Here is a 16577-nt window from a genome sequence, read left to right as displayed (position 1 = left end):
CAACTTTTGGTTCATACAAGAGATGATAAATTAGCAATCTAATACTCCCAGCAGTACATTTTAAAGAGTCTGGGGTTTCCAAAACTAACTATTTGTGCCTCAAATAAAAAAGGAAGAGTTATGCAAGATAGAAGCTGTTGGGAAGGGCTTCCATTAATACCTAATATTGAACTCAGCAGGTAATTTACAGCTGTCATTATTTGAGTAAGCTTTGGCTTCACACAGTCTACTTACTGGATTATAAAAAAAAATACATCACAACAATTTTATAGTTCAAGAAGCAGAATTATTTGTATAACCTTTATTAAGAGCGTATTGGAAATATATAATTTCATTTCTATCAAAGCCTGCATTGCCTTCCTTAGGTTTTCCTTTGACCCCCGTCTTTAGAATTTCTTGATGACAATTTGTTGTTGGTAGCTGCAGGCATTTTCCCCCCACTGCTGATAAGAAATAACACTGGACTATAGTTCTTGTTGCTTTCCTACTTCAGCCACTCTCAAGTGATAATTAATGTCGGAACGGTTTCATTTGTTGTGTGGTTTCATAAATCATATTTGAAATCTACTTAAAGTGTTGAGCTCAGCAGTTTCTGAGGGACCTGAAAAGTAACTAAGCTAATCCTTTGAGGTTTTCCTCAACAATCTAAAAAAAACAACTTTATGAATGAAATTAATTCAATAGAATATATAGGAAAACGAATTTGGAATGAATTCTTCCAAGACCTTTCGTGATGTAGGAAGAACAGATTTGTTTCTTTTGCACTTCGAAATAAATTTGGCAATATAAATAAAAATCAAGTCTGTAGGGCCATATTTTATATTAGAAGATGCTGACCTTTGATCTGGTCACTTAAGTTGAAATAAAATTAGACATGTGCTCTTCATGCCCAATTTTCTTTATATGCTTCACGGAGACAATTATCTTGCACAAAGATTAAAATCTGCCCCGTGTCTTGTGCACAGATATGGAAATATTTTAGATTAGTTGCATTTTTTGAAAAAGGACATTGAAACACAATATGTGTGAAAAGTATGCGACAGTTCAAAATTCCTCCTTGGATGAACAACAGATCTTGGCAACGCTAATTAAAGGATCCAAGGGTCTTGATCTGAAATGATAAAGGTTTCTCTTTTCACAGATGCGGCCTGGCCTGCAAAATATTCCCAGCATTTTTTTTTTCTATATTAAGTAAAATTCAGTATACATTTAGAATTGGAATAGAGGGAAGAGCTGGGAATGCATAAAAGATGAGTTGGAGAAACAACAGCTCTGAAACCAAATAATACTTAGAGAAGCCACAGAGGCCATAGGACAGAGGACACTCGAGGACCAGAGGACATAGGTTTAAGGTGAAAGGGAAGAGATGTAATAGGAATCTGAGGGGTAACCTTTCCACACAAAGGGTGGTGGGTGTGTGGAACAAGCTGCCAGAGAAGGTAGTTGAGGCTGGGACACGATAGTCCACACCAGACTGGCTGAGAAGCTACTGGAATTAGCCCCAAAACAGGCATAAGCTAAATATGGCTGCAATACAGGCCTGGCAGAGCATCACCAGAGAAGACACCCAGCAACTGGCGATGTCCATGAATTGCAGACTTCAAACAGTCATTGCATGCAAAAGATATGCAACAAATTACTAAACATGACTACTTTCATTTACATGACATTGCTGTGTCCCAAACATTATGGTGCCCTGAAATGGGGGGGACTATCTATAAATGCTGCTGTAATTTCTTCATGGTGAAACCAAAATGTATTAAAAAAACCTTTGTTAAAATCTGACAATGTGCACTTTAACCACATGTGATTTTTTTCTATTACAAATCTCAAATTGCGGAGTACAGAGGCAAATAAATAAATTATGGGTCTTTGTCCAAAACATTATGGAGGGCACTGTACATTTGGATTAGTTTTGATTTAACTTGCTCACATTTTTTCATACATTAATTTTGGTTGCCTAATTTCATCTTCAATTTCACTCTTAAATTTTCTATGCTCCTCCAGGCTTTCTGTCGTATTAAGTATCAATGACAGCCTTCTTTTATTTGCATTATTGTACCATAAATACACTTGTTGACGAGATTTGGCAACTCCATATGTGAACAGTTTATCGTGAACTCCTTAAATTTGACCTTTTTTGCTTGCGTTTATTTCGAACAGATACACTGAATATTTCAAACCGTCTTGCCATTGACCAAGAATGAAGTATAAAGAAAATCAATATATTAAATTTTGCACCATGATTTGGTTTAGAGAAACTTAATGGAAACAGGACCTTTGGCCCACCATGTTGGCATCGACCAATGATCACCCAGCAAATGCAGTAAACACATGCGGTCACAGGGAGAACATGCAAACTCCCTACAGAAAGCACCAAAGTTCAGTATTGAACCTGGGTCTCTGGTGCTGTGAGATTATAGCTCTACCCGCTGGGCCACCGTGCCGCCCCTAAATTGACCCATATAACTTCTTATATGCAATATTATTGTTTGCATGTTCTCCCTGTGACCGCATGTGTTTACTCCATTTGCTCCGGAATCCTCCCACATCCGAACTACATGCAGGTTTGTAGGTTATTCGGCCTCTGCAGAATTGCCCCTAGTATGTGGGATAGAACTAGTGATCATGGGTGATCATTGGTCGCGCCAACATGGTGGGCCAAAGTTCCTGTTTCCACTAAGTATCTCTAAACCAAGCATCAGTCTGAAGAAGGGTTTCAGCCCGAAACATTGCCTATTTCCTTCGCTCCATAGATGCTGCTTCACCCGCTGAGTTTCTCCAGCATTTTTGTCTAACTTCTTTTCATCACATGATATAGATATCATTAGTGTTAGAAAAGCCTTACAATTGCACTGTAAACACTAGATGCCTTTGAACAATATTTTTCCATCGTACTCTGCAAGTCAACACAATATTTACTTTACTAATTTCATTCACTATGATTCAGCAATATATTCTATTTACCTTTGAATTCCATATTGGATTTTCTAAAGCTTGGAGCAATTCTAATGTAAATGATGAAATCCTCAACTAACTTATCCAAGTTAAAGAGATGACTGTATCAGTCTGCAATGTTTGTTCATGGAAATTAGATGCTGATTTTTTTAATTAAAAGTTCAATACATTAGAATAGCACCAAATAATATTGCATATTTCCTCCTTGTAACAAATCATGTGACAGTAGAGAAAGTTAAAGGTGGGTTAGTCTGAAACAACTATGACTAAATAATTATTCAACTTACCTCTATCTCTACATATTCATGGAGTCTTTTGCACGTAGCAGAGAATGTTTCAGATGTCCCAAATTCAAAATACCAGAACTTGTTCTTCATTCTGCAAGAAAAAGATAAAGCATATAATTTCACATAAATATTTCTTACCAAGTAAGTTATTATTTTACATATCCTCTTGTTATATCCTGCCCCCACCGATGAAAGCGTTTTGTTCTGCATTCTTTCAATAAAAACCCTTCAAAATGTTAGGTCACATGCGGCACAGTGGTAGAGATGTTGCCTTACAGCATCGGAGACTAGGGTTCGATCTTGACTATGGGTGCTGTCTGTACGGAGCTTGTACATTCTCCATGTGACCACGTGGGTTTTCTCCGGGTACTCCAGTTTCCTCCCACATTGCAAATATTTGCAGGTTTGAAGGTTAATTGCCTTCAGTAAATCGTAAATTATCCCTCGTGTGTAGGATAATGCAAGTGTATGGGGTAATATTAGGTTTGCTTATTTATTGAACCATGTTTTATTATTGAGTACTGTATTTACAGATGTGTTGTGCTGTTGCAAGTATGAATATCACTGATCCACTTCAGTACATATAACAATTAAACATTCTTGAGATGCCTTATTATCAAACTATCATTATTTCCATAACACAAATGGTCGCATGATACCAATTATCAAAGTAAACCAAGCACATGCAACATTTCCCTTTCCTGGGTCCTGCCAAAGTTTGTATACCATCCCATTTACAGTTAAGTAACTAATTTGTGTTGCCTTTTGCTTTCCAAATCCATTAAAAATGAAATGGGGCTAGGTACTTAGCAAGTTCTTGCAGCAAAGTGTTGTGCACTTCATTCAGTATTATTCCACCATTCAAATTTAAATGACTCCAGAAGAAAATCAATATCATAATCATACTTTATTAGCCAAGTATGTTTTGCAACATACGAGGAATTTGATTTTGATATTTCCAGACAACTGCTGGCTACTGTTTAGCCAGTAGGTATGGATTATCTTTAGCTTTCTTTTAGCTCCTATGGGAGATTCACATAGCTAAAGGAGTAATAATGAGTTAGCAACCAAGCTCAATTCACTGTTCAGCATTTGACTGGTTGATATTGCACATTGTCAGCACTTCATGTTGCAGATTAGACTTGTCATCAGTCCACTATTATAGGGTGGCGACATTCTATTTAAACTTTGAACACTATTGTGCGCATGTTTTATTAACTGAGAAATGATTCAGTCACACTAAAATAGTTTAGCGTAACAGTGATATTATAGATATTATAGACTGGTTATTTCAGTCAAACTTCTATCTGTAATTTTGGCTCACATTTCTCTCCTCAACCTTAACCCTAACCATGCTGGATATGACCGACAGCCCAGCTATCAGTAATACATAGCACAGACACAAAGCCTTAATTTTACTTCGGAGTCACGTGAGTGACTACGTGAAGACCCCGTCCAGTACGCATGCATGTCATATCGTCTATCGCATTGCGTGACGACTGGCAGGGTGAACGTGATTCTCCTGCCAGCAACAGACCTGAGGTAAGTTTTTTTTTTTAAACTTTCAGGTTTAAATCTTCTTGCAGGAACCTCTACTTAGAGGTCCTGCTAAAAGTCCGGGGAAGTCGGGACGGAGGGGAAACCCCAGTCTCGAACTTCAGGGAACCCCGGTCACGGAGAATCCCGCCCACGGACCTAGGCGCTCGGAAGACCACGGAATGCGGGTAGCGAGCGGCGGTGGATTCACCTTTGCGCCACTGGCAGTAGAACCAGCGGCTTCATATTGGTGGGGAACCCGCTCGGGAGACAGCGGGGAGCGAACGGCGGTGGATTCGCCTTCGAGCCGCTGGCGGTGGTGCCAGCGGCTTCATATTGGTGCCGGGGGTACCTCAGCCACTCCGGAGACCGCAGGAAGCGGGGAGCGGGCGGCGGAGGATGCGCCTTCGAGCCACTGGCGGTGGAGCCAGCGGCTTCATATTGGTAGCTGAAAACCCGCTCCGTAGACTGCGGGATGCGAGGAGCGGACAGCTGTAAGTTACCTACTGTGCCGCTGGCAGTTAAACCAGCGGCTTCATATACCCCCCCCCCCCCCGCCCCGAGGCAGGATACCCCCCCCCCCCGACTTTGTAAATAGCGGCTATCCCTTTTATAGGGACCGAGGGGATATCCCGGCTGCAGTTACTGCGGGGATACCCAGATCGGGGGGGGGGGGGGGGGGGGGGGGGAAGCTGTGATCGCATATCCCGCATGGAGCGGTTGATGGAGCAGAAGCTCCAATGTGACATGCTCCGGCATTGGAGGCTAGTCACCAGGGCGTCCTGGGACGCCCATGGCAGCACCTTATTGAGGGCTGCATAATGCATCTTCCACGACAGAGGGGAGCATTAGGAGTCACTTCTGGGCTGACTCCGAAGACAGGGGTTTGGCTGAAGAAACCACCAGTGTGCAGGGGGTGCAGGAACAACACTACCAGCAGCATGTGCTCGACGAGTGGCCGTCGGGTTCAGGAAGGCCACATCATCACGCAAGACATCACATCTTCGACGGCAGCACCCCCTACGCACCCACCAGCAAACCACGATGAACTGAAGCTGGTGAAAGCTTGAAGGCCGTACAACCAGGACAAAGGTATTTTTTAGGCCACAGCCCAGAACGGCCTTCCTGGAAGATGCGCCAACCTCGTACTCGAGCTCCTCTACCTCCCAGGAGCAGATGTAAAATCATGCACACATGTTTGAGGCAGCTCCTGGGTCGGGTTGCATAAGTCCTCCCATTCGGATAAAGGTATGGAACCACATCGATGATGTCTCCTGTCGCGGTTACAAGTTGGTAATATTAAACTGGTTTGAATATTTACACTGGTTTGGGATAACACTAGATTAGTTTATACTGCACACAGGTATGGTTGGAGTTGCCTTTCAAGACAAGGCTCACAAGAATGGGATGTGGACTGATCATTGTCAACAGCCTCAACCCGCATGTGCAGTATAGACTTTCCTGAATAACTTCCATGTGATCATTTCCACTCACAGGGTTGAAGATATTTGAAATTTAACTGGATGAGGCAACGATACACTCAGTTGTGTTACAAAATGGGCTAACTCCAGTTTCCAGATTATTTACCAAATCACTACTATCAGTGCTTCGGCTGCACAGAGCTAACAAATAAGTAGCATGGCAAATCTGGATGATATTGAACATACTGTATTTTACTAAATTAGTCTTATCAGCCACATAGCTATATTTGAGGAATTGGTTCTCACCCATCCAGTTAAATTTAAATTAAGTTGATACCAACTGAAACTATTGATTATTGGGATACAATCATCCATTTATTGGTCTGGGATCAGCTCTGAGACAAAAAATTAGACCTCTGCTATTTTTTAGCTGAAACAATCAAAGTCACAATGATGGACAACTTTGCTCCACTAAAACCTCTTATCCGTAAATCTTCAGTCATTTCCAAACTGATGCTATTGCCCAAAGATGGGTAATTTACTAATACCATCTCTAGTTACGAAGGCAGATGGGATTAGCATGAGTTATCAAGTGTTCAGTCATGGTATCAACTGCCAATGGACACCAGGTGCATTCTGTGCATTAAAGGGTGTGTGGATATGCATATACGGCATGCACAAGTCCAAGGTGATACACTTTGGTGGTGGTATATGTTAATCACAAAGGTACAATCAAATCAAAGTATCCGTTGATAGTTTTACCAAACCGCATTTAGCACTGGTGTATTATTATGCAAAATCAATGACAACACAGAATGAATGTGTGATCACAAAGTATTTAATGACAATGTGGATTGATAGAACACTAACTATTGAGTTGCTTGCATCCAGTTTCAATCAACAGTGAACGAGGCATACAGTGGCGAAGGGTGCATTCTCGCTACACTAGGAAGGAATGTTCTTTTATGTCTTCCTCCATTTGGCCTCAATAGTCGGGTCTTGCAAAATTCAGCAAGATTCCCGCTTCCGGGTTTTCATAGTGCCTGCCTGGGTTATATACCTATGGTTCTTGCTGAGGCGAAGAATGAACATAAAACCTTACATGGTTAATTCCGGATAAAAAGATGCTGGTTGAGTTGTGATGTTGAAACCATCCTCTGCATGATATAATCAATTCATAGACTTACAGACTCTGAGAGATGGTTTCTGCGGCTCGGGTTGTCAAACCATAAGCGTTAAGAGTGCTCACTACAGATTGCAGGGATAGCACCAAATAGCAGCAATCTGCATAGGAGATGGGAAGCATTGTTTATGCATCCTTACGTTTAACTCGGCACCGATGACTGACACATTAAAATTCAGTTTTATGGGATTATATCATTAAGTTACTATTCCATTACTGTGCCTTAAGTACCTCCTCATCATTTGGCTGAGGAGTACATAAACCACTCTGTCCGGTCTCACCCTCTGATATCCAGAATATGAAGGTATCGTCAGATTAAAACCTCCCAGGCTTAGGGACGCAGAGATATGGGTTGTTAACATTGTACTACGTCACTTCAACGATGGGCACCAGCAACATCCCTGTCCATGGTCATACTCATGTACTGGTGATTACGCCATGGCACTGAGTACAACGCTATGGGTCCAGTCATTGCAACACTGGATAGGATGATCATATCTGCGGGCTACAATAACATGTTTTGTTTATGGTTAATCAAGCAGATTAGACAGGGACACAAGACCAAACTAGATGTTGCATATCCCATGGACCTTGGGTTGCCTGTGATCACGCATTTACACCAGTATGTCAAGGTTCCTAAGAGCCTTATAGACTGACAGCAATATTATTAGTTACATAAAATCTTGTTAGAAGGAATCACTACGAACCTTCTCCAGATGGTTATATGGGTCTGGCATATACAGGAGTGTACATTGACATTGAGTCTCACTCCACCAGGACCGCAATACCGCAGCAGCAGGGATGGACCACATCCTAGCGGTTGCAGGATGGTCAAACTATTGATCTGTCCAAATATTCAGAATAAACCTATTGCCAGATCAGGGGTATTTGCCAACTCTATGTTAGGTATGGTTCATACATCCTCCAGGTTGAGGGAGGTTACTATTGCCACTATTATTCATTAATAGCATCAACATGTCTATATCTATGTCATATCTGAATGCATTCGTAATGTTCACTCATCATTGACCTACTGATGCAGTGTATGACGCCTGGACTCGGTTCCATGGCATGAAATCACAGAGCTTTAAAATCTTCACGTAGTCACTCACGTGACTCCGAAGTAAAATAGTAAGATTAAACGATAACTTACCAGTTTGAACTTTGATCTTTATTTTATGAGGAGTAACGTTGAGGGATTACGTGCCCTCCGCTCCCAGCCCTCTATCATAAAGTTCAACTGGTATTATGGTTCTCTTATCTTACCATGTTCAGTTCAATAACTGTTATCTGTGATTTCACATCGCTGCTTTGAAGATTGACACGCATGCGTACTGGACGGGGTCTTCACGTAATCCCTCAACGTTACTCCTCATAAAATAAAGATCAATCTTCAAACTGGTAAGTTCTTGTTTAGTCTTACTATTAATTTCTAACTGTCACATTAGCTCATTTGGTCACATTAGCTCATTTGGTCAGAGATATTCCCTTTGTTCTATTCCTCCCTCCCCAACCCACTTTGCAGCTTAAAACTATCAGGTCTTTGCCCAGTGGGCTCTCATGCCCAGTTGATCAAGATCTTAATGTGTTTTTTCATAACCCTTCTCACTGTCTACGATACCACCTGCTGTAATGTCATCTGCAAATTTACTAATTACGCCTAGTACATTCTCATCTAAATCATTGATATAAACCGCAAACAGAAATGGGCCCAGCCCGATCCCTGAGGATCAGTCGAAAATACGTCGAAATCCCAGTCGAAAATACAACCTTGCGATTTGAACTTTCAGAGCAGCCTGCCATGCAGAATCCTAACAAAGGCCTTGCTGAAATTCATATAGACAACCTCTGAAGGCCTTCTTTCTTCAACTTTTTTGGTTACTTTTTGGTTACTTCTTCAAAAAATCCCATAACATTTTTGAGACATTCTCTCATGTAAAAAAACAGGTTCACTATCTCTAAATCAGCTTGTCTACACAAATGTCTATATCTTATCCCTTAGTATACCCTCCAGTATCCCACTGAACATATATTTTCAGCTCATTGATCTATAATGCCCAGGCTTTTCCTTGCAGCCCTTCTTAAATAGAGGCTCAACATTAGACACCCTTCAGTCGTCTGGTACCTCCCCCGTGTCCAACAATGACTCATATATCACAGACAGGGCTCCTGCAATTTCTTCTCTAGATTTCCACAGTGTCTTCAGATATATCTGATCAGGCGTGGGAGATTTCATACTTCTCAGTACATCCAGCACCTCCTAGACCTTAATATGGATGGCCCTAAACATCTCCATTAACTGTCACAAGTGTTCTAGTGTTAATGTCTTTCTCTATAGTAAAACCAGAGGAGAAATACTCATTGAAGACTTTGTTCATTTCCAGCAGCTCTCACTGCTTTGGTTTCTGAGGACCGTATTCTCCCTCTAGCTACTCTCTTTCCTTTATGTACATATCTTTGGATTTGCCTCAATCTAATCTGCCAGAGCCATCTCTTCACCCCTTATTGCCATTCTGATTTCTTTCTTAAGTATGCTCCTTAAATTCTACCAGGGATACACTTGATCACAGCTGTCAATACCAGGTCCATGCCTCCATCCTTTTCCTGACTAGAGCCTCAATTTCTCTCACCATATAACCATATAACCATATAACAATTGCAGCACGGAAACAGGCCATCTCGGCCCTACAAGTCCGTGCCGAACAATTTTTTTTCCCTTAGTCCCACCTGCCTGTACTCATACCATAACCCTCCATTCCCTTCTCATCCATATGCCTATCCAATTTATTCTTAAATGATACCAACGAACCTGCCGCCACCACTTCCACTGGAAGCTCATTCCACACCGCTACCACTCTCTGAGTAAAGAAGTTCCCCCTCATGTTACCCCTAAACTTCTGTCCCTTAATTCTGAAGTCATGTCCTCTTGTTTGAATCTTCCCTATTCTCAAAGGGAAAAGCTTGATCGCATCAACTCTGTCTATCCCTCTCATCATTTTAAAGACCTCTATCAAGTCCCCCCTTAACCTTCTGCGCTCCAGAGAATAAAGACCTAATAAAGACCATCCAGGCTTCCTTACTCCCACCTGCCTTGCCCTTCACTTTAACAGGAACATGTCAGAACAAAAGTGGGTGGTTTTGCAGTTAGTGAAAATGGTTGTGAAAAATTGCAGCAGGATCTTGATCTATTGGCCAAGTAGGCTGAGGTAAGATTGATGGAATTTAATACAGAGAAATGTGAGGTGTTGGATTTTGGGAAGTGAATGACAGGCCTCTGGGGAGTATTGTAGAGCAGAGGGATCGAGGAGTGCAGGTGCATGGTTCCTTGAAGGTCGAGTCGCAGGTAGATAAAGTGGTCAAAAAGGCTATTGGCCTTTGTCATCCAGAGTACTGAGTTGGGAGGTCCTGTTGCAGTTGTATAAGATGTTGCTAAGACCGCATTTAGAGTATTGCGTTCAGTTCCGGTCATCATGCTATAGGAAAGATGTTGTCATGATGGAAAGGGTACAGAGAAGATTTACGAGAATGTTGCCAGGACTAGAGGGTCAGAGCTATAGGGGGAGGTTGAGTAGACTGGGACTCTTTTCCTTAGAGCACAGGAGGATGAGGGGTGATCTAATAGAGGTGTATAAAATCTTGAGAGGAAAAGATTGGGTAGATGCACAGAGTCTCATGCCCAGAGTAGGTGAATCGAATACGAGCGGGCATAGGTTTATGATGAAGCGGGAAAGAGGGGTAACTTTTTCACTCAAAGGGTGGTGGGTGTATAGAACAAGCTGCCAGAGGATGTAGTTGAGGCTGGAACTATCCCAATGTTTAAGAAACAGTTAGACAAGTACATGGATAGGACAGATTTGGAGGGATATGGACCAAGCGCAGGCAGGTGGGACTAGTGTAGCTGGGACATTGGCCGGTGTGGGCAAGTTGGGATGGGTTTAGAACAAATTCTATCAGTGTTGAAATGGATTTTTACAAGTTCTGAAGAAAGATTTTGAACCCAAAATTATAATTTTCTTTCTCTTCCAACTGAACCAGTTCAATATTTCCAAGTTGTTCTGCTTTCATTCATTATCTAAGAAAGTATTAACTTACTATAGAGAGAGGTTCCAGACATGGTACATTTGCTGTATTGTGGAAGACTGAATAGATTGGGACTGTATTCTTCAGAATTTAGAAATATGAGGAGATCTCATTAGAACACAAAGTGCCAGAGTAACTCAGTGGGTCCATCAGCAATTTTGGGAGGACATGGATAGACACCATTTTGGGTTGGTATCCTTTCTCCCTACTACAGTGCAGTAACGCAGCGGTAGAGTTGCTTCCTTACAGCGCAAGAGACTCAGATTAAATCCTAATTATGAGTGTCAGTACAGAGTTTGTACATTCTCCATGTGACCACGTGGGTTTTCTCCAGTAGCTCCGGTATCGTCCCACATTCCAAAGACGTGCAGTTTTGTAGGTTAATTGGCATCTGTAAATTGTCCCTAGAGTTTAGGTTAGAACTAATGTATGGGTGATTGCTGGTCAGCACGGACACAGTGGGCCGAAGGACCGTGTCCACACTGTATCTCTAAACTAAACTACTACAATCAGTCTGAAGAAAAAAAACAAAAAGTTGTCTGTCCATGTCCTTCAGAGATTCTGCCTGACCTGCTGAGTTACTCCAGCATGTTGTTTTGCTAATGGAATGACAGAGCAGACAAATGCTGAACAACCTACCTCTGTCCCGGTTACCTCGGTTTTGCAGCATCGACAGTGATTTACAGCTGGTGCACATGCTTGTGCCTAATGCCTTTCTCAAGCAGCATCACAGTGCCCAAATAACTGACTCTACTAATCTGATCTTTAACCATTGACTTTAATTCAATACTTGCTCTCTCCCTTTCTTCTTAAGCAAGTCAAATCCATAAGAAGGAGCCGATACAATTTTGCTTTGATAGTAGAAGAGATAAGCGTACATCAGACAATAAATTGCTAGATTTTCAATAATCTTTTACCAAGAGGAAAATCTGGATCAAGCTGTAGGAAGTTGGAACAAATTTACATCAATTGGCCTAAGTTCAATGCACTCCAGCTGAAAAGAAAAATGTGATCTTTCATGTGCCATTAGCCCTGCACTAATTATTGTCATTGGGCCATCAGAGCCTGTTTATGATGGCTGTGGCTGACAGAGCACTGAGACACCCTGTCAAGGCCAGCCCCTTGATGGGTTTTTTTATTGGCATCAGCTCATCTTTCACTTACTTATGTATATTACAGGCTTCATTGCCTCATGAACCATAGATGGAGCTTTGCACAATTACCGCTGTCTGAGAAATTAATTTATTTCTGTTTGATTTCACAAACCAGCTGTTTCATCGCAAATATCTTACAATCAACGGAATCAGTGAACTTCTGCTTGAACCTTCCGGGCGCTCAGTATTCGAGCTATTTGAAAGAGTGACATCTGAAAACAAATCAACAGAACCACGTCTACATAGCATGAACAAATATTAAATATTAACAAGATATCCGTGGTTGAATTTGCTACACCTGGTAATCTTCCAGCAGAAAGCAAATTATTTTAATGTATGGCGATATCAAAACTGTGCAATTTGCCACAAAACATGGGTGAGATGAATCCACACAGTGATGTGACACAGCCAATCATTACAAACACCCTCAACTAGAAATCAAAATTTAGAATTGATTCCTTTTGGTTTATAGATTCTCCTCATGTGGATCATCAAATCTTTTGAACGACGGTGTTCTACATTATAGGCTTTTATTCAAATTACATTATATAAAATGAATGTAATTGCTGCATCTGATTTATACACAAACAGAGACATTTTGACAGAGAAGAGTACAACACAGGAACAGGCCCTTCAGCCCACAATGTCCCAACTGAACATGACATGTTAAACTAATCTCCTCTGCCAGCACATGATTCATATCCCTCCATTCTGATGCTTCAAATTTCCTATGAACTTCTGAGAAACAATCTTCTCAAATACCAGGAAGCAGTAAAATCTGCGAGAACACAATACCTTTCTGACCTTATTTCCAAAAACGCCCATAACCCCAAGGTCCTTTTTAGTACCATTACCTCTATCATATGTCCTGCCTCCAGTACCAGCTTATCTGGGTCCCCTGCAAAGTGCGAAGAATTTACTACATTTTTCACCAGCAAAATTAAGAACATCAGAACAAATATTTCCCCTCCCATCCGTGACCTTGCTGTCTCATTGGTCTGTTCTTCAAAACTAGACTTTCAACCCATTACTCTACCCTCCCTTGTAAAGCTGGTCACCACAATGAAAACTGCTACCTGCCCCCTCGACGTTGTCCCCTCTGCCCTTCTGAAGGATGTCATTGCAATAGCCAGTCCCAGCATCCTCGCCATCATCAACAGTTCTCTGGCCACTGGCACTGTTCCTACCTGCTTCAAGCATGTGGTGGTCCAGCCCCTCCTGAAAAAACCTAACCTCGACCCCACGTTGCCTAGCAACTACAGACCTATTTCCAAACTGCCTTTCCTTTCAAACATCCTTGAAAAGGTAATTTTAAATCAACTTATGCCTTACCTACACCAAAATATCATCCTGGAAACTTTCCAATCAGGTTTCAGGGCCCACCACAGCACAGAGTCTGCCTTGTTGAAGGTACATAATGACCTACTTCTCACCATTGACTCCGGCGACTGTACAATCCTGCTCCTTCTCGACCTCAGTGCAGCATTTGATACAGTCGACCACACCATCCTAATTGACCGTCTCTGGTACGGGGTTGGTATTGATGGCACTGCCATGAGCTGGTTTGTCTCCTACCTCAAAGATAGGAGTTTCTCTACAAACATAGGCAACTCTTTCTCCTCCCCAGCTAGCCTCTGCTGCGGGGTTCCACAACATTCCATCCTTGGCCCCATTCTCTTCTCCCTGTATAAGCTCCCGTTAGGCCAAGTCATTCAAAGCCACGGCATTTCCTTCCACTGCTATGCTGATGATGCACAACTCTATCTCCCCCTGAAACCCAACAACCAATTAAATCGACTCAGCCTTATCCACTGCCTCGAGGATATAAAGTGTTGGATGGCCCAGAACTTCCTCCAATTAAACGAGAGTAAGTCTGAGGTCATCCTACTCGGCCCCTCGGACTCCATCAAAATGATAGCAGACAGCCTTGGAAGCCTTACCCCATTACTCAAACCTCACATCAAAAACCTTGGCGTGATATTTGACTCCGCATTGAAATTTGACGAACAAGTCAATGCTGTGGTAAAAGCTAGCTTCTTCCAGCTTCAGACGATAGCTAAAATAAAATCATTCCTCTAATTTGACGACCTCGAAAAGATTATCCACTCATTTATCTCCTCCCGCCTCGATTACTGCAACTCCCTCTACACTGGCATCAGCCAATCATCCCTGTCCCGCCTGCAATTGGTCCAAATCACCGCAGCGAGACTCCTGACGGGCACCCGAAAAAGGGACCACATCACCCCGATCCTGGCCTCTCTCCACTGGCTCCCTGTGCGGTTCCGAATCAATTTCAAGCTCCTTCTTTATGTTTACAAAGCCCTTATCGGGCTTGCCCCCACCTACATCAAAAATCTGCTTACCCACCATACTACCTCCAGGTCCCTCAGATTGGCCGACTTGGGGTTACTGACCATCCCGTGGTCTAGGCATAAGCTCAGGGCCGACCGCGCTTTTCAGAACTGCCCCCTCCATCGACTCTTTTAAGTCTAGACTTAAAACTTATTTCTACTCTCAAGCCTTTCTTGAGAGCCTCTGATGGAGTGCTGTATATATGTATTTATGTATGTATTGTTAAGCTATGTACCACTGTTTGTAGCATGTTAGTACCTGCACTAATGTAAAGCACTTTGGTCAATGAGAGTTGTTTTTTAATGTGCTATAGAAATAAAATTGACTTGACTTGACATTCCCCACATATCCATGTGCCTATCCAAAAGCCTCTTTAATACTACTATCATAATGCCTCCACCACCAGCCCTGGGAGCACAATCCAGGCTTTCACTACTCTCTGTAAAAGACTCACCCTTCACATCTTCTCTAAACTTTGTCCCTCTGACTTGAAAGCTGTGCCTTTTAGTCTTTGACATTTCCACCCTGAGAAAAAGGTTCTGTTGGTCTACCCCATCTCTGCCTCTCACATTATATAAACTATCAGATCTCCCGTCAGCCTCCAACGCTGCAGAGAAAACAATCTAAGTCTGTTCAACCTCTCCCTGTAGCTAATGCCTTCTAATCCTCCCATCATTCTGCTAAACCTCCTCTGCACCCACTCCAAAGCCTTCACATCTTTCCTGTAATGGGGCAAACAGAACTGACACAATATTCAAAATGTGACCTGAAGAAGGATCTCAATCCGATACATCACCTACTCCTTTACTCCAGAGATGCTGCCTGACCCACAGATACTTCAGCATTTTAGGTCCATCTTTGGTAGCTTAAACAAAGTTCAATAAAGCTGCAACATGACTTCCTGACTCTTACAGTATATTGAATGGCTGCACTAATGAAGGCAAGCATATCATACACCTTCTTTACCATTCTATCTACTTGTGTTGCCACTTTCCAGCACCTGTTGACTTGGACCCCAACACCCCTCACATTCACACACCCAGGCATGCCACACCACCATGGTGTTTTGCTTTCTAATTAAGAACCATATTTGAGGCATATAAATGGGGTGGGAGCCTATGAAGGACCGAGGCAGGTGAGAGACTGTAAGGTGAGAGGTTGGATGGTGATGAAAGAAGTTTTGTTGACATAATAGGCAGGAGAAAGGCAGGGGGTGAGGATGTCTGTTGGTTTGAATTGCAATTATTTTAATGCAAGAGGTCTGACGGGTAAGTTCAGATGAACGCAGGGCATGGATAGGTACGTGCGACTGGGATGCTGTAGTAATGACAGAAATCTGGTTAAAAGAGGGACAGGGCTGTCGTCTTAATGTTCCAGGATACTGATGCGTCTGTAGAGACAGAGGTGGGGGATAAAAGAGGAGGAGGTGTTGCTTTATTCATTAAATAAGATGTCACAATAATGGTCAGTGATGACATTACTGATGGTTAGTCCAATGAGGCTATGTAGTGGAGCTGAGAAATAAGAAAGGGATGATCACCATGTTGGAAAATGTACTACAGACCACCAAATAGTCAACAGGAATTAGACGAGCAAATATGCCAGG

The 16577-nt window shown here is 42.3% G+C and overlaps 1 protein-coding gene across 1 annotated transcript in view; it reads right to left on the bottom strand.

Annotated features, from left to right (window-relative positions):
- The window catches only part of dgkb (diacylglycerol kinase beta), a 568450-nt gene that overhangs the window by 92918 nt on the left and 458955 nt on the right, over positions 1-16577 (bottom strand). Inside the window, exon 19 of the mRNA XM_033045582.1 lies at positions 3246-3336. Coding sequence (XP_032901473.1) covers positions 3246-3336 — 91 coding nt within the window. The remainder of the gene's footprint in view (positions 1-3245; positions 3337-16577) is intronic.

The sequence above is a fragment of the Amblyraja radiata genome, chromosome 2 (assembly GCF_010909765.2).
Source record: "Amblyraja radiata isolate CabotCenter1 chromosome 2, sAmbRad1.1.pri, whole genome shotgun sequence".
NCBI lineage: Eukaryota > Metazoa > Chordata > Chondrichthyes > Rajiformes > Rajidae > Amblyraja > Amblyraja radiata.
This window is presented reverse-complemented; position numbering and strand designations above follow the sequence as displayed.